Below are 27,619 nucleotides of genomic sequence, written 5' to 3' on the forward strand. Positions count from 1 at the left end.
TTTCATATGACCAAGTTAACGGGACCAAACTGCTTCAGATACTCCACATTTATTTATTTTTTACATAAAACACCATAAAAAGTATTTATCTGAAGACTAATATCTGTATTTTTTTACAGTTATAATTATGTACATTCATGCTTCCCCAAATACAACCCTGCATTGTGCCATTCATATGTAATAACTGATGCAAATCAAAAACATTGTTTTGAACAGTGACAAAGCTTTACATCACAGCAAGGATAAACCTAACTGGTAAACCAATTCCTCTCTTACAGAAAGTATAACAGATGCAAACAAAATGAACAATATACAGTAGCTGCACAGTTTAAAGGAATTACACCATTATATATTACCAGCATGTGGCAAGTTTTTTTGGCTTATATGAAAAAAAAAACTAATATATTCCATAACAAAATACATTATATCATTGGAAACAGCTACTTAATGCCTTTCTGTAGATATACTGGGTTTCTGATGTAAGGTTGCCAAACTACAAGCGCTAAAACACAAAGTGGTCATATTCATGCCCATATATGGTCATTCTGCTTAGGCAGCAAAGGGTTAATTGTCATTGAGATGGTCTGGTCCTCTAGCCCAGGATTTGCCATAATCCAGTCCTAGTCTTTTTCTCATGTCTCTTGTTTTTTTTTGTTTGTTTGTTTTGTTTGTTTGTTTATTTTTCAAAACAGAAGGACCCGCAGTACCATCTATGGCCTGAGTCTTGGAGGCACTGTTATCCCACAACTGACACCAATACCCCTTTTACACCTGCTCACCCGCACCGTGAAACTCCAGCCTCACAACATATCAGAATCTGGTTCGGGGCCCAAGCAGGCTGTGGGTGGGGTTATTGCATTTTGCCATTACGCTCTAGCATCATTCCAAGAGAAAGTGACAACCCCCAGGACCACAACTGGTAGATGTTTTCCTAACTCCTTACCTTTACGCCGTGGGACACATAACACACATCTGACTAAATTACAAAATAAAATAACTCCCTGTTTATAATGAACATACTGTATAGTGAAGCAAAAATTGAACTTTCAGTGAATTAACCATGTATAAAGCATCATGTAAACAATGTTATTATTTTTCCAAAAAAAATTAAAAAGGTAACATTCCCACTTCTGTATCATTATAATTAGTAGTTTAAACTATAAATAGTCTGGCTAAACAGCGGTCGGGAGCTCAGTTCGAAGCGACAAGGACAGCAGGTCGAGAGAGGGGAAGAGGAAATGAGCTTGCCCCAGGTTCGGCTGCCAGAACAGGGCTGAAGCATCTCGTCTCCCGAAGAAAGCCTCAGCTCCTCTCGCAGCAAAAAAGTTAATATATTAGGAAAGATAACCACGTAATAGACCTCATATTTATTTAGTTATAGCAACTCCAGCTACCCGAGCATTACCAGGCTGGCTTGGGTGTGCAGGTGGAAAAGGGGTACAAGTGTGGCAGGTTGGCTTTGTGGTGACGTCAGGCCAGGAAATTAATGGAATGCTCAGCAGGCAAGTACCACGGGGCAAGATGCAAATGTGCTTGTTTCTTTATTAAATAAAATACTTAAACAAAAACAAAACACTTTACAGAACAAAACGGCTCGATGTGTAAACCAAATAGACAAAACACAAAACAAAGAGAACAATAAATCAAACAAGTGTCCTGCTGGTTTAAAGACGGCGCAAGCAGCAACTGTTTACTTTAAGTTTCTGTTCTTACTTGTCTCTTTCCTCCTCTGGACAACCCACCCCAGTCAGCTAAAGCTGCAGGTCTTTTATATTGAGGCTGAGGGGTCAACTGGCTTTCAATTACATAATTTACCCCTCGACCCTCAGCACAGGTTTTATCGTATGCGTGGTCAGCAGCCAGTTTATCAATAAGCACTCGCTGCTAACCATGTATTCTCACTTTTTATTTCTTTGCTGGGGGTACGGAGCATCTCAGAAAAAGCAAGTCACCTAAGATACAGAACAACACCAGTCAGCATTTTGGAAAAGGCAAACTGCCACAAAAAAGTCTGTTCTTCCCGTTGTTTTTTTAAGCAGGTGTTTCTGAGTCTAGTTTTATCGTTCAAAGCGCATCATGACAGGATACACATAGCTGGTAATAAAATCTAGAGATGAATAAAATTCACTTTCCTAGTGCCAGCACAACTGTCAGAGCAACTACCAGAGTGCCCCAGAGTTTCACCAGTGCCACTGCCGGGGAACAACTGAGTGTGATACAGTAATTTATTTAAGGTCCTGCACATGTGACTTTGTATATGTTGTTTATGTGGTTGTGTGTGTGTTTTTGTATGACTTAAGTTTCAGGTTTGGTTAAAACCATGTGGAATGTGGTCAGACAGGATAATTGCACATTTAAGTTTGTCTATCTGTATAAAAAAAGAGCCAGTTCCTTTGTTTGGGGGCTCTTGGGAGGATCACAGGCCAGAGCAGCAGGGTGTGAGCTGGCTGTGACAAAGCACCAAGACAGCAAAGCTTGGGTGCTTCATTTCTCTGATTTTATATATATATTTTTTTTTAATCTTTAGTTTGTTACAGCTCACAAAAAGTGCTTTTGAACTACAATCTCTGACTTCTGGCTCTGCTATTTTTGCAAGCCATCACCACAAAGCTACCCTTTCACAGGAGCGTCATACTTTGAATCATGCAGTAATCAACAATCATGAACTGAATGTTCAGTTATGACAGTGGTGGGCAATTCCAGTCCTGGAGGGCCGGTGTCCCTCCTGGCTTTTGTTCCAACTGTGCGAATACTGTACAGGAGGCAGTAACGGTAAGTAGTGAGAATGTGGTAAACATCTCGGGGTGTTTAGGATACAATAAAAAAAAAACCTTCAGTGTTTTTCTTTGGAGTCCAGTTTGTGCACCACGCGGAATGCCTCCAGAAACTCATTGAAGTCAATGCTGCCGTCCTTATTGAAGTCAATACTGCGGGCCAGGTCGTCGATGGCTGCGTCGTCTACATGGGTGTGCAGGTGCGAACTGAACAGCCTCCAGGTCTGACGGAACTCCTCCATGGAAATCAGTCCTAAAAGAACAGAGAGCATATCATGTACATTACACCACGGACATTAATTGCACATAATACAAAGGCCAACATTGATAGAGGACTAGATATTTTAAACTTTACCTCAATCCTAACTTCAAATATGAGGCTGGTAATCTGTGGGCCTTAAAGCTTTAACTCATAAAGTAATTTGTTTTTCAAATAGTTTGGATTTCATGAATATGTATTTTTGTATTTACTTACAACAAGAGAAAATGACCATACTATAGTGTTTTCTCTTGTAAAATACTATACAGCTTGTTTTTCTGTAATAAGGAAATCAAAGACAAAGGGCATTTAGTTAACATCCTTTTAGTAAATTATCGTGAATCCCAGGTATAGGAAATTGTAAATACAGCCCCCTGTTCAAACAATAAAAGTCAAATAAAAGTCCAATAAAAAATGAATTTTAAAACGTTTAGGGTCAACGAAGGAAGTGCAAAGACAAGGGAACATTGACAAAAACATGTGAGACTATTTCAACGGTATAAACAGGTACAGTAAGAGCAGTTGCTTCAAAAACAGGACACGTACTGTTTAAAATTAGAAAGACTGATAAAACGTTTACCTGAATGATCCTTGTCAATCATATTGAATATTATCTCCAGGTCTGTTCGATATCTATACAGCGTCTCCACCAAGCTTGGTGTAACCTGTTGAAAAGGAGATTCAGTCAGGACAACTCGATTTAAAAATATACAGTTACAGCATTTTGAATGACACCTCTCAGCGGACACTGAGGTGAGGGGGAGGTTGGGAAAGAGGAGGTAAACCCAATAGCATGAGAGGTTGTACCTGGCTTGATTACATGTACCGCCACTGAATGAAGGTTGACATGAGTGTAGGAGTTACCTCCTTAGTCCAATTTGACGTTGTGCTGCTGGGATCTCCCTGTCAATCGAATGTTCATTATTGCAGGTGTATTACAGCTTCCTGCCTAAAACCATCTTTACAGGCATTACCTGTCTTTATTACACAGTATTAGTATAGTCAATCATAAGGGACATAGAGCACATTCATAACTTTTTGGTTTGTGTTTTGTTTTATAATACCTGAATAGAGGTGTAATTGGTTTAATACAGGGTATTGCTATAACACATTTCTGGGCTAGAATGGTCCTTGCTGTGCACAGATTTGTTCTCTGACATGAAAGATCTTGGTAACTGCACCCTCCTGCAGGCGGCAGGGCAGTAATTATAAAACGCAAATACACACTCATAAAATCTGTTCTAACAAAAGTCTAAAAGTAGGTATTATGGCCACAAACTTGTCTATTAACATTTCTAAAAAAAAAAAAAAAAAAAAAAAAGCTCACCATCTGGGTAAGACAATTCATTTTCACTAGTTCAAACGCCTGTCCAACATAAACCGAGTGAGGCATCCACAGTTCATTTCACACACTGTAGCTCCCTAACTCAATGAGCCCACAACTCAAATGGCATATTCTTAAAATACAGCCAATGTCAACTACATTTTTCATATTTTTTTAAAAGGCATTTTGACTTGATTTTAACAACGCAGTTGCTTCTAAAAACCAGTAACAGTTTCTAAAAATCGAATGCAAAGCTAATTGCAAAAAAAAGCTAATTGCAAAGCTAATCCCATTCTGTAGTTATAGAATACAGAACAAAGAATATTTAAAAACTGTATATGTAGTAGTTAATAAATACCGTGGCCCTTTTTTTGTTTAAGAGGCCCTAATGAAGGTGAGATTTCTCACCTCTTTAATGGGCTGTCCCATGTGCAGATCTTCAAAGCAAGACATGTATTCCACACTCCCGTCAGGAGCCAGCCTGACGAGCCGTGAACGCAGCGTCCTCCAGGGTAGATCAAGGCGTAGGACCGACTCCACTGCAGAGGCCCAGTCGCTGGTGGAAACAGTTCCTAGAAATGATTTGCACACACCATCCAAGACTGTTAGTTTCAACCTGGGTCACTACTCCACTGTAGAAACCTGTTCTGCCAAACATCTCTGAGGATATAGAAAAGATCAACTGCCAAATTCTGCAGCCTTTAATCCATTTTTTTACCTTTTTTGACTTCCAGCAAAAAAAAAATAAAAAAATTTGACTTAAGCGAAAACTGAGGAACCCCCCTTGGTCTACTTCAGCTGGAATAACCCTAAAGCAGTGCCATGTCTTAAGAACATATAACCAAAGCTGTAACAAGCATTCTGATTTCATTTGTCATGATGTGAGGTTTTACACTGGTAATGTGTCATTAAATCATCCTTCAGATGAGATTACGATGCATAGTTCACCCCCTAGCCTCTGTGTGTAAGTCACTTTGGATAAAAAGTGTCTGCTAAATGACTAGTTAATTCAGACTCATTGTAATCAACTGTTAAGCTGTGTTATTACAATGAAAACATTTAATAACACATCAGTAGGTGATTGTTATTACAATGAAAACATTTAATAACACATCAGTAGGTGATTTAAAAATGGATTCCTTAAACTAAAGTGTAGCCTGAAAAGTGGGCTTGGTTTTCAAGCCCCCCCTCCCCCCCATACTATTCTGCTTGCGTGAGAGTTTTACCACTGCCTGCACAAGCCAGCTTGAAAACAAGGAGTCCATGATCTACAGCTTAACTGTAACTGTAGTCCTCAAGCACATTGCTGGAATGCCACTTGCCTGTGCTGGAAATGTCGTGTTGTTTAAAGGCGGCGATGAGCTCTGATCTGTGCGCATACAGCTTTTCTTGCAGAGACTTGAGAGCGGAACCTTCAGCCACGCTTACTCTGTAAGCAAAACAACAACAGGTGGGTTTCCATCCTTACAGAAAAGAAAATGCAATATTTGACATGCAGTTGATTCATTTTAGCCATACTACTCTTGGGGACATTATAATATATATATATATATATATATATATATATATATATATATCAATAAAACAAAAACATATATAGCCAGAGGTGAACCTGGCGAACAATGTTGGTCAGCACAGACTTAGAAAATAGTGTCCACAACCAAACAAGAACACCACACCTGTCAAAATTCTGTAAACCTCCTGAACCATGCTGTACACAGATTCTGATTATACCTGTACACTCTCCCATATTTCATGTTTTATGCTTTATATTATTTGGACCTTTTGTTTTGTCCTGTTTTATCCCATGTTCAGAACTGGTTCTTGTTTCCTCCTAACTAATGCAATGTATGTTTCTTAGATAGTAGATGTGATGCCAGGCTCTTTTTCTTCTGTTGCCATGGGAACAACGTGAAGCGGAAGGCATACGATCTAGTCCTAGTCTCTTCCAGTATTCAATGGTTTATTGCAGGCACAATGAAAGCTTCCTCTCGTAATCCTGCCCCCATTCAGTCATAGACTTCTCTCTAGCAGAGACTGACAATTATATTGACTTAGGCCAATTATGTGGACTAATATGATTCCTGGCTAGGCTGAGACATAAACTAATTTAATTTGTGACTAATTTTAACCCAGGCCTCAGGAGAAGAACAAAATTATGTAACGGACAGTGTTATCACAGAATCTGTCTCCTGTTATCACCAGTTCATTCCCAGCCTCTGCCCAGAAACTAGAAATTAGAAACCAGAAAATTGGCTTTACCCTCTAATTGTTTTTTTGTAATATTAGAGCCTCTTACCTCTGCTGCAGTGTCATCCTCCTGGTAAATTTACTAACTTGATACTGGAAAAAACGTGGCACCAGATCCGGGCCGAGCTTAATGTAGGCCCCACGATTACTACCCTCTTCATAGTAGTTGGAGGCAGAAAAAATTGTTATCACCTTCACAAAAATAAAGCAGAACATTACATATTTGATTTACTACAGCTATTTTCCATTGGGAAACAAGTCAGTAACATTTAGTACAGGGCTGACACCCCAGATGCAGTGGTGATTTTCTTTTAAAGTCAATCATTTCTTTCAAAACTAGTATGCTGTGCTGGGAGGATGCACCCTGCTTCCTTGCCTACCTGCCCGTCATGGCAGAGCTCATAGCCCTCCTGTTTGCACTCGTGTGAACGAATCAGCATCTTCAGCTGGTACTTCTTCAGCAATCTGAGAGTGACATCAGGTCCGAAGTAACATCCTCCCCCTCGGAAGCTATTGGGGGTGCACCCGTTTTGGTTTTTGGGGTCACTCCAAAGCAAATCCACAATCTGCAGAAGATAGGACCCTTTCTTCAGTGTATTAGCAATTTGGGATTTCGCTTTTGCCCATAATACATTAAAATCAGCAGAGGTCCAGTGTAAATAAATGGTCACGACCAAAAAAACTACAGTGTAAATGAGTGTAAAATAACTGATATCGATATTATTGCTAGGAAAAAAAAACAGAGGTGAGGCTCAGGGAACATGCCGTAAATTGGGAGGATCTTGTATTTCTAGTCTACACTAGGGCGATGCCTAACACATGGGAATCAAACAACTGTCTATCCCTTGATAGTTGATGTAGTTGTTACAACACGGAAAAAATATGTAATCTTCACTCTGTAATTACTCCATATTTATTTCAAACCAGATCTCTACCACACATAAGCCATTATGGGCAACTATAAAAAAAGGTTTATAAATCTTTTCATGTATGGCGTTACAAGCACCTGCTGTAATTCTATTTGTTCACAAAACAAGCACAGAATCAGACCCCGTAGCAGGTCAGTTCCCTAATAAATGTATCTTGCCTGATATTTGGTAAAAAAAAAAAAGAACAAGAAATTATCAGAGCTCCACCCTTTCTATGAAGATATTAATATTATTGTTAATACCAATCCTTACAGTTTGAGTGGCGAGCTGTGAAATTGTCTAGGTAGCAATCTCTGCACATATGGCCAAAAAGTACCCCAGCAATAGCAATGTGTGGTCTCCAGAAGGCAGCCACTGTAAGAAGTAATATAATCCTTTAACTGGGAACAGTGGGAGGTGTTTCATTTACTTACCTGCTTCCACTCCATCTCCTCCCAGCTCGGCACTCTGGGAGTGATGGTGACGTTGGAGTCTAGGAAGGGCACCTCCAGTATACCCGTGGGGCTGATGCTCCTGTGATGGAGTTGGTGGCGCCCGTTGCTGGTCATGCTGGTGTCCTTTTCCTGGATGTCACTCATTCTGCGGGACTCTGGGATGGAGGAAGATAGTGAAGAGGAGGAGGATGATGACAACGCTCCACTGCTCTGTTTCACCAGATGGTTGCTACTGAATCTTGTGGAGATGCTCCTGTGGCCATCTGAAGATTGAGCTGGTAACTGGCCCTTGGTCTGTCTTCTGCCCTTATCCTGGCTACTGTCTATACTCATCCTGGGGGGTCTGAGTGCTGACTTAAACTGCAAGAAAAAGGAAACATGATTAAACATGTTATCTGTCAAATACTGTTAGCCTTTCCATGGCATCAAATACACTATAGTTCATTCTTCTCTACATTATAGGCTCCAGCTTGACTCTGTTGTTTTTGAGGGATGGAGATACAGACTATCTGCCCAGGTATTTTAGAGACTTAATTTAAATTTTACTGAATTCCATTTCATATATTACTTTGACTCTCTCAATCAATCATTAACATGCTGTGTTCAATCAGAATCAGATTTGTTAAGGACTGCATGCATTTTTCTCACCCTGTGCCTCTCTATTGAAGCCAGATAATCCAGGTCTGTCATATCCGATATCCCTCCGTGGACGATGAGAACTTTATTGTCAATTATGGTTGCTAGAGGAAGCAAGCTGAAGACATCCTGCAGCAGCAGCAATATTTCCCTCCCGTGAGACTAAAATGGAAATTACACAGATCGTATTGGTTTTTCAATTTGCAATGGATTTGCATTCAAAGAAAATAGAAGGCCTACAATGACACATCCCTTAAACTGTCATTGTATAAAGACACTGTATAAATGCCTCAGTTAACAGCTACACAGAGCTGCAGAGTGTCCTGCACCAAACTGAAATGAGTTCAAACAACATCATGGAAACATTTAAAAAAAAACTTAAATTCCTCATTAAAATGATTATCATTATTAAAAAAAATGTCTACTCGTTCATGTCTGAATATCTTAGTCACAATGATAAAAACTTTAGGCTGATGATTTTTTAATGGCAACTTTTAAATCAGGCAACATTTTAATATTTGTCACAACATCTAAACAATCTTGAGCTGAGCTACTTTGTGAATATTTCTTGAAAATGCCACCTGCAGCAGGTTGCTGACAGTGTATTTGTGTTACATGGGCTTTGGGTTTTTAAAATTGACTCCTTTTAGGTTTCCCTGTGATTGCGTGAAAACCCTTCACATGTATAAAAATAGTGTTTATTTTTGTGACTTATTTTGTACTGGGACTTGTTTTCCTTCACTCACATTCTACACTATAAATGCATATAATTATCCCATCAACACTGGAAACAGTATCTTTATTTTCATATTTTGTTTATTTTGTATATAAACGTTTAACAGTGTTAGTGGTTGTTAAATGTGTATATTAACTGGATCCAGAAAAGAGTTTAGTTTTTATTATTTATTTCATAGCAGATACCCTGCTAATATCACTTTACAGATGAGAGCAGTTGTAAAATACAATAGGTCAATAGTAAATAAGAGCAAATTTGAATAAGAGAAATAATTTCCATGTGAGGATGTGGGCCATGATTGGCAGGCCCATCAAGTAGTCATTGTAGTTTAGCAGAGGCAGATGTGTATAAAAGGCTGCAGTGGGCCTGCATGTTCAATGCTGGTGTTTAAGAAAAAATAATAGGGGAGTGCTGCCTAAGAAACCTCCACCTGTGTCTGTATAGGGTTATTTGTGTAAACAGCACCTGTTTTCCTTTATTTTCTTACTTCAAAGTGCTCAGTAGCATCTTTATTTCACAGCTGCCTGATTTACTACCTTTTTTGCCTGATCGCTTGTGTCTAATATTCCCCTAGCAAGCTTTTGAATAAAAACCAGAGTATTAATGCCCAGGTGATAATATATATCATTTTCAAGCTCTATCTACAGGAAGCGATGCTGTTTAAATGAATATGTACAAAATATGATTAGTAGTTGCAGAGCTCATTAGCAGAGTAAGCTTTGAAACTAATTCATTTTAATAAAATCTGACAGCTAAAAAAAAAAAAAAAAGCATAAGTAGCCTCAGTGATGCTATTACTTTATGAAAATGTTGCTCATGGCAGGGATTTAAAAATGCCACATACAAGAACCTATAACTAACTACTGTGTGACAGGCAAAGTACGGCATTGCAAATCATTATACTTCTGTTAGATCTAGCTGGGAATTGTGCAGCATGTCAATGTATGAGGAAAGTAAAATTAGTTTTTGTATTTATTTAACTTCAATAGGTTAGTAGTGTACTTTAGCTTAGGTGTTGTATTCCTGTATATCAATGCATATGATTGATTAACCTTTGAGGTTTGACCTGTTGTCAGAGCAATAATAATAAAAAAAGAAAATCTAGCAGAACATCTGATTTTTGTCTCCAGTTTATTGTTAAAAGGGACGGGAAATTAAGATCCAGCACAGAGGCTACTGTATATTTCAAATGAGAAACACTGACTTTTTTTTTTTTTTTTAAAGAAGTGTATATGTCCATATATTTTTCATATGACATACTTAGCATTTTTAGGAACAATTAGCAGTGTGGCCATCAGTAAGTGCTGGTGGCTGCACTCTCAGATCACTCATTCAGAGTACAGTACAAGTAATTCCAAACTACTCACCCTGTATTTCTGCATAACTTCTTTTGTAAATCCATACCTGGAAACAATGATCACTATTATCATGATTATCACTATTGCTGTTTATAGCTGTATAAAGTACTGCCTTATTATCTTACAGTTCTCACAATGCAACGTTTCTGTGCTAGACTGAGAGTAGCAGTAGTAAGGGTATTTGTCACTTTGATTCCCAGCATACTTACTGAATAGTAGGTTTTTTTTTTTAAATGTAAACACAAAATAATAAATGTTTGTTCTTGTTACAAAACAACATGCAACCCCCAATCAAATCATTTATTTAATCTCAGTTTTTGTAATTGTTAATCTAATGGTTAATATTCACACCCTTCGGGGTGTTGGATAGTAGTGTATATTCATTGTATGTCAGCACAGTGAGCTTCTGTATACAGTCAGCACTCACATATCTGATCCTATGGAATTTTGACTTCAGTGGCGTTTAAAACAGTGTGACACCTATCTGATTATTTCATTTTGGCCCGTTCCAACCCTTGTCCATTCTTCAGGGAGCACAAAAAAGGTACAATGTTAAAAATACATAGCCGGCACAGTACTATATTTTCAACAGAAGTAGTATTTTAATTTAGAACGATATGATTCTGAAAATATCACTTGCCAAGAGACGACACGTGGACTGCAATACAGTACATACTTTTAAATCTGGCAAATATTTTAGCAGTTATGTAAAATTCTCCATTAACGACCCAACAACAGCAACGTGAAATCAAAATGTTACCCATGCACAGAATTGCTTAAAATGTAAAACGATTAAAAAAAAAAAAAAAAAAAGATTAATTAAAAAAAAAACAGTACTAGATTTTCAACAGAAGTAGTATTTTAAATTGCAGAACGATATGATTCTGAAAATATCACTTGCCAAAAGCAACGACACGTGGACTGTAATACAGTACATACTTTTAAATCTGGTACATATTGTAGCAGTATGTAAAATTCTCCATTAACGACCCAACAGCAAAATGAAATCAAAATGTTACCCATGCACAGAAGCGCTGCGTAACTGCACGTAAAGTCAGTGCATTCATTTGTTATATATATATGTGTGTATGGTGTGTGTGTGTGTGTGTGTGTGTGTGTGTGTGTGTGTGTATATATACATACAATGTGTGTGTGTGTGTGTGTGTGTGTGTGTGTGTGTGTGTGTGTGTGTATATATACATACAATGTGTGTGTGTGTGTGTGTGTGTGTTTATATGTTGTATTTCCATCAAAACAAACTTAAAGTATATATACATTATTTCAATTTTGTTTTGATTCACCAGTAGAAGCGTTTTGGAATCAAACTTGTTGAATTTACCTCAGGTTCATGATGTGATCCTCATGATTTCCTCGGTTTAAATGCATATCATTGGGGTAGAGAAGTAGAAAGGCGAACAGGATTATTATAATCTCCACTGACTTCTTCCCTCTGTCAACAAAATCGCCATTAAACACGTAAGGATTTTCAGTTGAGGGAAGTCCATTCTGCAGAGACGAAAAAATTATAGATCTCACGAACTATCTATCTAAAAAAAAAAGTCAATGATACTTTTAAAATGTGAATTAAAAAGGAATTAAATAGACAAAATATTTGAATCTCTAAAAAGTACTCAGGTCTAATGAAAAAATAATCATTGGCTAATGATCGAAACTGTATGTTTAAACAAGGCAGTGTTAATATCAATTTAACTATATTTTCCACAATATCAGAAATTATTTTAGGCAATAGGGTGAACAATAATTTAATATTTAAGAATGTTTTTTTTTTTTTTTTTTACTGTTTCACTGGTTTTACGACTAGTTTCACAGTTTCAATTTGTCACCAATCTAACATGTCCTAATGTTACCAAGATCATTGCTAATCAGAATTTGTGAAACCAGCCCATTGTTCTTCCTATGTTACTGAAGAAAATATCGATATAATTTTTCAGGGCATAGATGTTTTAACCCAGGCCTGTTTAGAAGGAAAATGACAGAATTTTTACCTTGTAGAATATAAGCAGCAGATCATCCAGCTTTCCATGTAAATCACCTAGAGAATTGAAACCAAGCACATGACCTTGATGCTAGATTACATGCACATATCAATGTGTTAAAAGCGCTTTTTATTGTAAAATATGGATGAAAAACCGGAAAGGTAGCCAGTTTAACCAAAGTATTCTGCCAGTAGGATGCAAGGAGGCCCTACCGCAGATTGTGATTTCCTTGGTGTAGGATGTCGACAAGTGGATGATGTTCGGCAGCTTCTTCAAGAATTTCTTTGTTTCATGTAATAACTGTAGAACATAGCGAGCATGTAGTTGCTAAATGGGCAGGATAGACAGCCATCAGATGAAATAACAATTTGGACTTCCAACAATTTTCTGGGTACAAGATGCTGTCTCCTTGTATTTTCTTTCAGTACGCTAAATTCATATCCCTGTTTTTCCTGGAAATAGCATTGTGCTTTATTGGCCAGTCACACTAATATGTTCCATTCATTGGGTGTTATTTTTTCTAAATATAATTTAAAAATTGAATCCAATTCATTGAGTTGATACTTAGCTAATTGACTTGGCTCTATGGGTAGAATGTCTCGATGACAGATTCATTTTTGGTTATTAAGTATAGCGCTTGGTTTGTCATCAGTACTCTATTTCTTCACTTTAATTAAGGATCCATTAATAGGCATGGCTAACAATAAAAGATAACGATTTATAATACTAGTAAAAGCTTAATGTTGTGCTTCAAACTGATTATAAAGCTTTAAGAAAATTGCCTCTTATTGTTCATAATAACTGAGTTTTATTTTTTATACTGTCTACTTCATTGATAAATGCATTATTAAATGATTTATATGGGATGTATTCTAATTAAACTGTTCCCTGAATTTTCTCCCATTGAACCAAAGCCATGTTAAGACATGTTTCACCTGCTATGTATAAGAGCTCTGAAGAACGCACTGCATCATTCTTTTCTATGGACTGCATGATATCAGTTTGTATACATTTCAATCAGATATATACACCATGTACCTGCTGCTGCTGTTTGAATGCTGTGAGCAATGCATTAGTGTGTGCAACAGTGAGGGGGAAGGAGAGACGGGGGCCAGGGTAGGAGTCTGGAACCTCAATCTTCTCGTACTTTGCTGCTCTGCCTTCCTCTTTCATGGGGTCACTTGTGGTTTCCAAGAACTGAGAAATCAAGTCTGTAAAAAAGAAAGGGTTATCCTATTATTTGACCACCAGAATTACTACACTTTAAACTCTGACTCATGATGTGAAGAGTATTGTAAGCCCCTAAAACAATACAGTAAAACCTCTATTATTCTAACTTTTTGGGATCAGGGGGTGTTTGGATAATCAAATTGCAACTATTAACTTGTTTAAATCATCCTTAAATACCAAAGATTGAGGACTGAATAGCCCATTTTCTATGACAGCAGAGCACAACACTGCACACAAGAAGACTAGGGGGGATTTCGGATAACAAAGGTTTTCAGATAATCATGATTTTACTGTATCTTGCTGGATTCACTCTTGTCGACCCTATCGTTCTACAAAACTGCTCCTGGGAAGAAGTACAAGGGAGGCTTCATAGCAGAGATGTGACAAATAGACAAAGTGTGATCAGTAGTCGTGCATGTTTTATCCTTGATGTACCTGCAGTTGTAGGTTTGTGTTTAATTATTTAGTTTTGTACTAGAACTAAAGTTGAATCCAGAATTGCTTAAAATGCTTGAAGTCTGCAATAACTTCTTCATGCAGATGGATCTAATGTGTAATGCCTTCAGACAGCCCTGATGGTGAAAAGCAGGCAGCACATACTACTTTATGTATTGTTCTAGGAAAGCCACAAATCCACAATTCTAAAGAAAAGAGAAAATCACAACAGGCTATCCCAGTTTATACAGAGAATAAGAGATCACAGGTTGTGTACTGAAAGTTAGAAGCACACCGAGGAGATGTGAAGGAGAAAGTAGCCTACATCTTTGGAATAAGCATCAGTTCTCATTGAAGTACCTTATATTTCAGCTCAATGAAAAGACTAAGTGTTAGTCATCAAGTGTTCTCACCCCCCCCCCCCCCCCCCCCCCCTTACTAGTAAACAACAGCAAGCTTACTGCATTTGCCTCATCATATTCCAGGAAATGAAGACACTTCACATCACTTACCCACATACTTGCCCTCAAGTCATTGCAACAGAGGTTTTGCATTTCAATTAAATCTTACATCACTGTACGGTCAGCCCCCTGCCAGTTAAATGTGTAGTGTTCCATATGGTTCTGAAAGCAGTTAGCCCAGGTTGGAAATATCATCTCTGCACAATATGGGTTTCTTGTAAAATGTGACAAAAACACAATAAAAAAAAAAAAAAATCAACTTGGCTAAAATATGGAAGAATGTAGTAAACAGACACCAATTAATGATATTATAGTGTAAAACCGAACACTGACAAATGAAGTAATATGCAATGCCCCCAAACACTAGTTTCTGAATCCTTCACAGCTACACCTTACAAGAGAAATCAGAATTCTTTTTTAGAAAAAAATAAAATAAAATAAACTTTTGGAGCATGTTATAGTAAAATAAAGTATAACCAAATCAAAAACAACCCAGCAGCATTCAGCAATGCAGGGTTCAGAGTCAAGTGCAAACACACAGGTGATTTCCCACTCAAACCTGATACTGGTTTAGAATGTCATTTATAGCAGGTGTGTTGTTACAGCGCTTTTCCCATGTGATGTGTTGAGGTCTAAATTACTCTTGCAATAAATCAATGCTTCTTTACCTACTAACCAATTTCATACAGTTCCAAGACATTTCTGCTTTCTGGTTTCTTTTCCACTCCTTTCCTTCCCCTCAGAGTATACACTTGAACATGAGTGGATTGTGGAAGGTTCATCCTTCATAATAAAGACTCTGAAAACATTCTACATTCTCATTTTCATTCAACTATTTCATTACCATAGAAATGTCAAGTGGCCTACACAATCTCAACACAAGGACACTTGAATAAAACCAAGCCTTTGCATTTAGCAAGACTTACCATACAGCAAACAACAAGCTGTTCTAAAGGCTAATTGATACCGTGGTTAAAAAGAAAGGTTAAGAATATCCAAATCCTTCAACCCAGACAAAAACCAAAAATACAGACAAGGGGCACTATAATCCAGTTTTGATTTTGTCAGAAGAAAAAGTAATTTTAGCAAAGAACAGTACAGAACTTTGAATTGTTACTAGAAGAAGCATCCATTACCAGGGTTACAGGTTGCCAAGGTTCTTACTGCGTGACTTATTCAAACAGTTTTGATTAAACCTACAATCTGTTCAGTTATGATTGACTTTTTCTATCCCATTGTTTTGAATCAAGTGGTGATTATTGTACTTGGCTGCAGACTGACATAATAGCATAATGCAATGGCTATGCACACAATAAAGCAAGCAGTCATAACATGATAATAAGGGTAGTTTTTACATTAGCATTCGCATCTTTCCATGCTGCTAAGCAACCCAGTCTCCTCATGCAGTTAGTATTCTTTAAAGCAGCAAAAGAGGAGCTCAATAATATAGTTAAATTGGGTTATTTTGAATTATACATGTATTATACATGTTGGGTAATTCCCGTTCAAGTGGACCACATTCTAAAGAGGCGTGACCTTCATTTGTGGTTGAAAAAGCGAGCAAATAACACTGGTTTATTGTTGTGTGAATCAGGGAAACAAAACCATACATCAGTCTAGACAGGAAATAATAACACAGACACAAGGTTTTCCAACCCAGTGATAGATAATACTGCACGATTATATTGACAGTTTCTTAATTAAAATGTATTCCTCATATGGGAGTAATCCTAGCACAGCACCTTCCCTTATTTTTTGTATTAATTAACTTAACAGGCCAATTATTGGCACATAGTATTGGCACACAAACCGTTAAATAGTTTTCAATTGTGGAGAACACTATTGGCAACTTTATAGCATTTAACCCCTTTTGTGCATACATTTTTGTTGGCATAGTGTTTGCCAAGAAGTCCCATTATAATGAATATTAAGTTATTGGAATACTGTGTGCTGATAAGTGCCCTGCTGAGTCAAGTACCCCAAAATGGTTTTAAATTGTTGGGAATATCCTGAGCAACATTGTAATGCATAGTTTAATGTATTTTAGTGCACCGTTTTTTATTAACACAGTGTGCCAAAAAGTCTCATTACAATGTAAAGTAACAAAATGAAATACTTGGTGTCGATAAGTGTCCTACTGAGTTAGGAATCCAGGATGGTTTTAAGTTGTGGGCAATACTCTGGGCAACACCATAACATGTAGCTTTACCCTTTGTAGTGCATTAGATTTTATTGGCAAACTGTGCCGAGAATTTAGTCCTATGTGCGACTGTGTTTTTTATGATTTGATCAATTAAAAATCTCTACAAAATCACAATTTCAGAAGGAACATAAATTACAGCTGTGCACCCCTAATTAATCCTTAATGTAAAAGTCTTAGACATGTTGCATTTTTCTACTCAGATGCATTATGAGCATCAACAATTTACTCAAAGTCCCCACTAGTGTTCTCTACTATGATAACAACCTTGACTTGCATAAAGAAGGAAAAACATTGAGTGAAACAGCTCGCAAAGGTGTGGTATCCGAAGCATAATCAACAAGTACAGAGAAACATCATCTGTAATTGATAAACCCAGGACTGGAAGACCAAAAAAGCTGTCTAACAAGGATGAGCGATACTTGAAGATAATATCCTTAAGGAATAGAAAGAAGACAAGCGTTGAATTGACAACAGAACTGGCAGAAGGCACAGGTGTCGTCGTCCATCAAATCAACAGTACGAAGGTCACCCTTGAAATCAGGACAAAGGATGTGTTGCAGTAAGAATACCTCTGTTAAGAAAGGGGAACAAGACTAAAAGGCTAAAATATGCACAGTAACACAGAAATTGGACTATGGAACAATAGTCAAAGGTGCTTTGGACTGATGGATGGACAACGACACCTGTGCCTTCTGCCAGTTCTGAAGGTCTCAGGTTAGAAATGTTTAAAAGATTATTTTATCCTTGCACATTAGCTGATTTATAGTCACATAAGCTGGACAGGATGAAAATAAAATCTAAATGTGCTTTATGTTCTTGTACTGTGCTTGTTTTTAGTGTTATGTGTTATTTCCAGGCATACCCTAGATTTGAAATATTTTCTTTTTTTTTGTATGCCCTTTAATTTTACCTACATTTTGCTCTTACGTTTAGGATGTCCAATAATGTTCCCTTAATACAGCTTTATCTTTCTGCAAGATTTGAGGAGGATTGAAGGTCACTGGTCTGATTCTACTGCCAAGCCCATCTCCTTGAGGTAGGCACCTGGCCAGTACAGCTGCTGTTTTTTTGCTGATTTTGCCCCCAGAGCCAATTAAACACTCCCTGTGGGATCCCAAACAAAATGCAGCAACCAAGCATTGATCTTCAGGCTTCCTTATCAGTAAGTGTGAGGCAGCAGCCGAATTATGTATTTCAAATTGATAAACAAATATATATATATATATATATATATATATATATATATATATATATATATATATATATATATATATATATATATATATAAATTACATAAATATATAATGTTATATATAAAATTGCATGTTTACCTGGGCTTGCCCCACCAAGGTGAGTGAAGTTGTCCAGCATGAAAGTGAAGAAGCTGGATAGCTGTGGGGGAGGCGGAAGAGATTTTGATTTTTACTGGTACTGATATAGACATTTACTTTACATGCAAGCAAATAGTTTTTTTGAAAATCTGGCAAATTTTGTAATGGTCAATTAAAGACTGAAAGACTGCTCCTATTGCGCAAGGTCCAAGGGTGTACAATTCTCTACTTCTACAGGGAAAAATACCCACCACACTAAAGTATGGGGGAAATACCTAAAACCTGATAAAGACAGTGAAGGCAATGAACAAAGCACAACATGTTTTAATTGTTTACTACTGGAGTCTTGAAATGAGTGTCTGTATCAATGAATACAGACAGTATGCACTGACCTGCAGCTGGTCCTGCTCCCCAGCGTACTCGATGGACTGAAAGATGCTCCACGTGTATCGTCTCCTGATCTCTATCCGAGCCATGTAGCGCCTGTACCAGCGCTGGATCAGGACCGCTGCCTTTATAGCTGTGACACAAAATTAAAGAACGTTACTGCCTGAATAGAACACCATGTCAGAACAGAATACACTGTTATACCCAGCATAGCAGTCTTGGTGTACTATATGCTGTGTTCAGTCTGGACCAAAAAAGGACAGTGGATTTGGGGGAAGGGCTCAGCTGTGTGCTGGAAGGGGCAACACCCTGGGGTGGAAGGTGTACATTTTCTGCTTTTATTTCTTGTTTATTTTGTTTTTTGATAGACCAACCTAAGCAACAAGTCGCAAGCAGGGCAGATATATGCAAATGTATTTTTGTTTTTTGTTTTCCAGTATTAGCTTAATTGTATGTAATCTCTTCAATGTTAAAAGATGCATTTTTAAAACATTGTTGTCTGCCGTACTCATAAAAAATTCATAGAGTAAAAAAATGTCTATGAACATAAAACAAACATCTTAAGCTAGTTAACCAGAAAAACACTGAAACAGGTTAATATGGTTTTATAATTGACTGCAGACTGAGATACTAACTCAAAACAAAAGCTATAATTAGGTAAACATCTGGTGCCTCACACAGTAAAGAAAATTACAGGCTCTGTTGGGTGTATAATCCCACAAATCTGATTTTGACAACAAAACACACCAGGGATTTCCAATAGCAACGGGCTGTCTCATAGGAGCAGGGCTGCTTATGAGATCAGAAAGATCACACGGGGGGGGGGGGGGGGGGGGGGGGGTGTGAGAGACAACACGACAAATTATGTGTCAATAGCACAATTTTTTCTTAATGAAGTAAAACTCCTATTGAAGTTTTTAAGCTTGAAATAAGCAACATTCATTAAATGGCTAATTGTTATTCTTTATATGCATCTTTTTAGTTTGGTAACATTAACGGGTATTTTTCCAACACTGCGCACACACACACACAAACACACACAGACAAATACATGCAAAGCACGTGTTGCTACTGGAATGGAATCAGACCCAGGAGCTATAACTGTTTCTCGTCATATGTTCTAATGGATTGACAGCCCAATTGGCCATTGAAGTTGAAAAGATCAATTTCTCATTCTTTACCATTGTATAATTTTGCCACACTGAATCACAGGAAGCCATGCTCTGGGGTGGACAGCAGGATTCACAGTAGCTATAAGAAAACTAATTTCACTTCATCAGTTTTACTACTGTTGCTGTCTAGTGCCACTTTAGAATCAGTATGCTTAAGTGTACTCCTTGTAGTAAAACAATATTATAAACTTGCATGAAGGAAGTGCAGAGGGCCTTGTAGACTTGATTACAGCAATTTTTCAATTCCAACTTTTTCAACGGTCCCCCATCCACCCGACATCTACCCAGGCTCTTGGGTATTTGAGTTAATGGAATAAGCAGGTGATGAATCACAGAGATTTCAACTTGTGCCTATTAGATTAACTGAGGGAAGTTCCAAAAAAGGATATCATGCCTGTGACAAGGCAGGGTAAGAGGTGAAGTGGGGCTCATTTAGTGGAGAATCTATCTAAAGCACCAATGCTCTTGCTCCTATATAGTAACCAGAATAAAACTCTATATATGCCAAGGGCCTAAGTGGAACCACATCAGAGTTTCGAATTAAAACCCTGGTCAAACAACAAGGGAAGTATAGATTATGGTTCAGAACCAGACACTGATCAACAGTCCAAAACTCTGGTGTCTGGTTGTGTAGGATTTTGTTGGTTAGTTACATGATTTCATTTCGATCACATAGACAACTGGGAGACAGTTAAGGAGAAAGAGAATTTGGTGCGAATGTGAACAGTTTTAATTTGGGTTAAGGACTGGTTAGGAGAGGAAGAAAGTAGAAGTATCTTCACATTGGCACCTAGAGATGATAGTGAACAATGAACAGTGCCCTGGCAACCCATTCTTTATGTAAATGTAATGCTCACTAATAAAAGGAACAGTGGCAACAGTCATGCAAAGTCCATTAGAGGCCACTAAACCTATCCATCAAAGCTCCACAAGCACATCTCAATACTGACCTGAACAGCCCTTGCAATTTAGTCCTGGTTCTAACTCAAGACTATCAATTGCGCTGTACTGCATCATGATTTTATGATGAGCATTAAAACCACACATTTCATTTTACTTGTAAAATTACACTTTTTTTGCAATTAGAGAACACTACAATGCAGTTTAGTGGCACCAAAGTATTTACAGTGTTTAATTACAGCCGAATAAATGGTACTTAAAACCAAAGGTTACCAATTCAATCCTTAACAAAAAAAAAACAAACAAAAAAAAAACAATTTTAAAAAAGAGAGAGATTGCTTGTTCAAATATGAGCTGGTGCTGGTATGTAAGTTTGCTCAGTGGCCCCAGGAGTAAACAATAGAGAACAGCACAACGGAGAAGCGTGCTCATTACTGCTTACCTAGTGCTGGAGGGGGAGCCTTGGGAGACTCATCTACACGTTGAGTAATTGAATAAAATAATTTGTAAGTCAGCTCTAGGGAAATGAGAAAATTAGAAATTAATAGGGCACAGAGGAAGAGAAAGGCTAAGGATAGAAAATATAAACAACAAGATTTTTTTTTGGAAGTAGAAGCAATTAATAGATGCCCCTCCTCACATGCATCCCTCACCCTGTCCACCACACCAAACCAAACTACTGAGGCCATCAATCCTCCACCTTATCGATCGAAGTTCAATATTACTTGGTCAACATTATTGACCTTCTGGTAGCTCTTCAATGCAGCATCTATTTGATATTTTACAAACAGAAATCCATGTTTGTGTTCAGAAGGTGGGCTCTTTGGGGATTTTCAGAGTCTCTGAAAAGGTGCAGAAGCATTGCTGTATCAGTTTGATAAAGGTTATGGACTGAATCTTCATTGTGCACTGAGAAGTTTTTTTTAGACAAGATGTACAGTATGTCCTGTGTTTGTTTATGAAGTGTGTGTTGTGCGTGATAGCAGGATGAGTAATGGACCATACAAAATTAACCAAGCAATTCCCATTTGTCCACTTCAAGAGATACAGTAATTTCAACACTGTTCTGGGTGACTTATTTACCATTTTTCTGACAATGCCCCAGTTAGAAGTTGCTTCTTAAAAGTGTATTCCCCTAAAGTTTCAAAACCCACACTTTATTATGACTTCTGTCATAATTGTACTGCCAAACCTACCTGAAGTACGCTTTAGAGCAGCTCTCCTCCTTCGCTTTCTTAGTTAGAAATGATGTGTAACTCTGCTTGTACACATGTGGTGTGACATCCAACTTTACTGAAACTGACAGGTGACTTTTACAGTTCCCTCTGAAAGGGACACTGTGTCTAGAATAGATAGCATCCGGTCCTCTGATACAGTACTTACAGACCAACATGCTGCAAGTTCGGCTCTTTTTGTTTACCCCTATTAGGTGGTTATGGCGTCACCGTCTCCTTGTTCTCATCCACTATCACCCGACGAAGGGAACTATGTGGTCCTGGAAGCTTGCAAGTGTGCCTATTTTAAGATGAATGTAGTCACTTGCTTTGATCACTGAATACATTGTTCCAGTGCTGAAAGCAAGGGGGTACAAACTGTCACATATTGTACAACCAGATACTCTACTCTAGACCAGTCAGATTTGCTACAGTACCGTTTAGTAGGTACCAATTTAAACCAGCACAGAGCCGACACTAGACACTAGACACGAATAGCTGTCTACAATATTGAAGATTACCTGAGGGAACAAGGCAGTAGGAATCACATTGCTTGAGCTGAAGGAACAGTTGTGCTAATAACGATCTCTCACAATAGGAACATTGCCAGAAAAAAATAAAGGGGTCTTCTTTTAATAATATAATAATGCAGATCAAGATGAGGAAACCACAGAATTACCATTAGCAGACTGTGTAGTTTCTGTAGAAATACGTTTAACAAACTTCAATTGTATTGTATATGTTAATACATATTACCACAACAACCACTTCATATATTATCATATTCAAATGAACTATTTAACATTGTTGGTCTACTTTTACAGACCAGATGTAATTTTGTGAAATGTTGTAAAATGTTATTTGATGTTTTTCTATTATGTATTGAACAACCTTAGCCGTGTTTGAGTTTAATATAATCATTTAAATTGTATTCAAATTCAAAAACGGGATACCAGATGTTATGCAGGGAGCATCACAAAAAGCAAAGTGAAACACTGAAGCTGGAATTAATCAACTAAGGGGGGAGAAAAAAGAGAAAAGGATGGCGCTATCAGCAGGTAACAACATTCACTTCATCATGGCAACCCTCATGTCTCTCAGCTTTACAGACAGACGGCAGCACTCACTTTTCTCTGATTGCTTTGCTTGGCTCTCAGTGGCAACAGAAGTGCCACATCCCATGGCTAAAGCAGCTGTGTGTGTTCATCTATTCAGCCTCACGCAGCCCAGGTGTTGGGGAAGGAGTTCTCTCACAACAGCCTCGTGAATGGGCGCCTCTAGGAAATCCTTCGAGGCACATTACTGTGCTGAAGAAAAAAGAAAAAAAAACTCACAGAAATAATTCTGTCAGGAGAAAAGGAGAGGTGTGCTGCAAGTGCCAGAGCTGCTGCTGATTATTAGAGCAATATCACCTGAGGCAGACACTTGAATCAGACACCTGAGGCAGACTCCTGAGGCAGACTCCTGAGGCAGACTCCTGAGGCAGACACCTGAGGCAGACTCCTGAGGCAGACTCCTGAGCCAGACTCCTGAGGCAGACACCTGAGGCAGACTCCTGAGGCAGACTCCTGAGGCAGACACCTGAGGCAGACTCCTGAGGCAGACACCTGAGGCAGACTCCTGAGACAGACTCCTGAGGCAGACACCTGAGGCAGACTCCTGAGCCAGACTCCTGAGGCAGACACCTGAGACAGACACCTGAGGCAGACTCCTGAGGCAGACTCCTGAGGCAGACACCTGAGGCAGACTCCTGAGGCAGACACCTGAGGCAGACTCCTGAGGCAGACACCTGAGGCAGACTCCTGAGGCAGACACGTGACCCTGGAACCTGATCCTTCCCTCCCATCACAGATTATGATGCAGAGGCCATCAATAGCAGCCTCATATCATCGTTGCTTCATGACAAAGCCTTCTGTGTTACCTGTTAGAGTGCTGTTCCTGCCTGCTTCAGACTGAGTGGTTATCAGACTGATTATTACCTGTTTGTAGGCAGCACTGGGGACCTCTTGCAAACAATGATGTAGCTGAGTAGTTGACAGCTCTCAACATTGTCAGAAACGGGGTTACTAAACTATATGTTTCATAGGTATACTATAGGATAAATATACAATAAATAATAGATACATTCTAGTACAGCAGATCCCAATTGTGAACTATGGCTGGTTTAGATGAGAAGGTTATACTGCAATGTATTAGATACGGAAGTGTGTGCACACCAGCTGTGACTGGAGAGTTTTTTATTTTTATTTTTCCAAACTACAATAGTGTAATATATCTTATGTTTTTCTGCATTTATTTTGTATGCCAGTTTTGTAGAAAGAGGTTGACCTCCAGTTCTTTATGCAAGTGCATGCTACTGTACATATTGCAGGTGTTTCATATTTTTAGCTCCAACCTCAGCAGATTCCTATGTGAGTGTGAGGCTTAGAAGACTGCTAACCAATGCTTTCAAATCTATTTTCTTATCATCATTATTGATGGGCTCCTATATATTCTACTAAGAATATGTATTTATTTATTTTAAAGTTAATTGAAGGTATAGCCAGTATTTAAAATACAGCATTCTAGAGTAACTGCTGAATCTTTTGTAAATTTGCTGTAGGTCACTTGGCCTGGTTGCAGCTAAACCACTGGAGTGAATATTGTAGTGTTAATAGGAAATACAGTAACTGCCTTGGCAAACTGCTGATCCCTGCACAGAAAGTGAATTTAAAGTGTGTTACCTGGTGAAATGGGATCCAAGTTAAAATAAAGCCTGGAAAACTTTAGCAAAATGAAAAGGGAACTATAAGAGATAAGACTTGGTTATTAAGAATTCCTGCACATTGAAAAAACCTCTGGGCCTCTCCATTCTATCATGGTTAATCTTGTTAGAAACGACGAACTCGATACATTATTTTAAATTCCACTGTAACTGGGGTAACAGGAATGGGTAATGGGATATAAAAGGACTTGCATGCTGTGATGTGTCTTTGCAAACACAAATGCACAAAGGATAAATTACGTACTCTTTTTACATCCGGGGGAAAGTGTTTCTTTGAAATAGTGCTTTAATTACCAAGTCTAAAGTCGCTCTGTGCAGGATTCACATAGGAAATTCCTTGTGATCTTTTTTTAATGTACACCCTTTATTCATTCATACAGCTTTTTATTTTTTATCAAAACATTACCAGTTTTAATGAAAGTTGTAATTGAGATTTTTTTACTCAGTAGTAAGAAAATGCCTTATTTATATCAAATCAAACGAGAACTTTTGAAAAAGTGTCACAATTTACATAAGCTGAAATAATGAATGTGCATTAATACTTATACTGTATAGCCTAAGCATCTGTAAATTTTAGTACCATCTAATATCTGGCCTCCTTATTAACTACAAGTTTAAATAATAATAATAATAATAATAATAATAATAATAATAATAATAATAATAATAATAATAATAATAATAATAATACATTGCCCTTTATGGTGAATTTAAGTAACCTTCAACATTTATGTGATTTAATTGTATCCATCCATTGAAGGCAAATTCTCGATATAATAATTCCTATATTTTTTAATGGATTTTTCACCCTTACAAAAAAATGAAATAATAATAATTAATTACAGACTCACATAATTACTGTGAAATGATGCACATCTGGATCCTGCTCAGTAAAAATTAAGAAATTGACTATGTCTACCAAATTAAATAAAGAAAACAGACAAATATGACAAAACATAGACCCTCAGGTAATCCTTACTGTATAAAGTTAATATCAGGCAAAAGAGCTAGTGAGGAGACAACAGTCTTGTCTAGCACATGTAGCCCTACACCTCCATTGCCTGAACCATCCTCAATGAGCATTGTGCAGATCTAATAACCAGAAGGGTTCGTAACAACACACACAGCATACAGGGGTCAAAGATTTTAAACGGCTTGCCCGTCAATGTCACACATACTTTTCAGCATAGAAAATACGTACCTTACCTGAAGAGGGGAACATTTAATTTGCTGATGTGCCCCATGCTTGTTGAGTCCAGTATTAAAGCATCTGAGCATGGCAACACTGGACAGAAGAACTGCAGCTCAGCAGAATTTCTCTCTAAACAAGCATCTGAATACAGTGACATTCACTGTACCATTTTCCCTTAGCTTACGGAGTGCAGCTGCTGTACTGGCACACACTGACCAGCCTGATACATACAAGCACCGATTCAAATACAAAGACAAAAAGGCATTTGTAAATGGATTAAATATACCTGTAATTCAATTGAGTACAGTCCGGCAGTTCGTCCATAAACAGAGAATTAAAGCAGTGCTTAGTCCTCGGGTTCTCAATGATGTAAACGAGCCTCCATGCTATGCATTATTCATTCCCCTCCCAGAGTGATGCGATCAGTCCTGCTTTATTTAGAAAGGTTGGGGGTGTGCACAGCTGCAGCTTCTCCAGCGGCTGACAAACAGCTCTGTGTAAAAAACACAGGCACTGTCAGGAGCACACACACTACATACAGTACATCCCTACTCAACTAAAATCAGGTGCAGGGGAAATGATCCCTATTCACCGACTCATCATATGGCTACGTTAAAGACATACAGCTCTGTATTGACTTATGTAACCATGAAGTTGCTGTATTAACTAGAATTAAAATTAAACCCTAGATAATTTGAGATCTCTTAATTTGTCTGAATTAGAATAATATTTGTTTCTGTTTAATTTTATATGCTCTTAATCATCATTTGCTACTATTTCAGGAGCTCTTTTAGGTTCAGCTGCACAATGATAAGGGAAACAGTGAAAAATGGCACTGAAAAAAGCTGAGCCAAAAGCTTAAAATTAATATTTATATACAGTAAGTATAGTATGGTACATTATTTAAAAAAAACACACTCCATCTGCCGTCTGCTTGTAAGAATTTTATTACATGAGAGTAGCTGTTATTTATTTCATGCTAATATTTTGCCAAGATAAAATGAGGTCATAGTGGTGGGAACCAAGCAAGATGTAGCTTCAATGTAATATATGAACCTTCAGCACTTTTCTTCTAGGTCATGTGGATTTCCTATTGGCCCGGTGTTGATGACTGAAGTGTAATCCTGGCTACAGGAATCAGCCTGTTTGCAGCCTCCCTGGCACATCACCACACAATATGTCGGCGAGGCTGGCTCCAGGGATCATCCAAAGAGCAGCTTCCCTAGCACCTCAGCATGTGTACCATCTAGAATGGACTGGGTGGGGCACGTCACAGGGGTCATCAGATGGGTACCTCCACTACACCTCAGGAAGGCTCGACAGTGACACTGGTGTCCTGGCACCACTCCCCTCCATCCCTCCACCCAGCCCAGCCCAGCTTATTTTCCTCATCTCTGAGAAACCAAGTCATGGAGTGAGCAACGAATCCCTGTCAACTCACATCTGCTGGATAAACCCAGACTCTCCATCCCCACTGTTCCACCTCAGCAGCTAACATAGTTTCTTCCTCTTGTATGCTTCATCTATGAAATCCCCCCATGGCTCTGTTAGCTCCACCAGGAGCACAAGGCATGCTGAGACTAACCCCAGTACAATGTCAGGTCTGTTGTAGTAAATCTAGGGTGGGAAAATA

General features: G+C 38.2%; 1 protein-coding gene across 1 annotated transcript; it reads right to left on the minus strand.

Annotated features, from left to right (window-relative positions):
* Window positions 1–1,380: 1,380 nt before the first annotated feature.
* On the minus strand, window positions 1,381–26,434 carry LOC121327709 (serine/threonine-protein phosphatase with EF-hands 1-like). Its single transcript, XM_041271858.1, has 18 exons — window positions 26,273–26,434; window positions 23,158–23,337; window positions 21,259–21,333; window positions 18,750–18,877; window positions 18,358–18,418; window positions 13,736–13,908; window positions 12,910–13,024; window positions 12,707–12,753; window positions 12,040–12,206; window positions 10,710–10,746; window positions 8,619–8,768; window positions 7,950–8,330; window positions 6,988–7,173; window positions 6,657–6,799; window positions 5,680–5,786; window positions 4,766–4,929; window positions 3,614–3,698; window positions 1,381–3,027 (listed from the first exon to the last, which is right to left on the minus strand). Exons 2-18 carry the CDS (start codon window positions 23,210–23,212, stop codon window positions 2,834–2,836), a joined length of 2,268 nt encoding a protein of 755 aa, XP_041127792.1. The 5' UTR covers window positions 23,213–23,337; window positions 26,273–26,434; the 3' UTR covers window positions 1,381–2,833.
* Window positions 26,435–27,619: the final 1,185 nt, after the last annotated feature.

Source organism: Polyodon spathula, chromosome 15 (assembly GCF_017654505.1).
Source record: "Polyodon spathula isolate WHYD16114869_AA chromosome 15, ASM1765450v1, whole genome shotgun sequence".
In the NCBI taxonomy this organism is placed as follows: Eukaryota; Metazoa; Chordata; class Actinopteri; order Acipenseriformes; family Polyodontidae; genus Polyodon; species Polyodon spathula.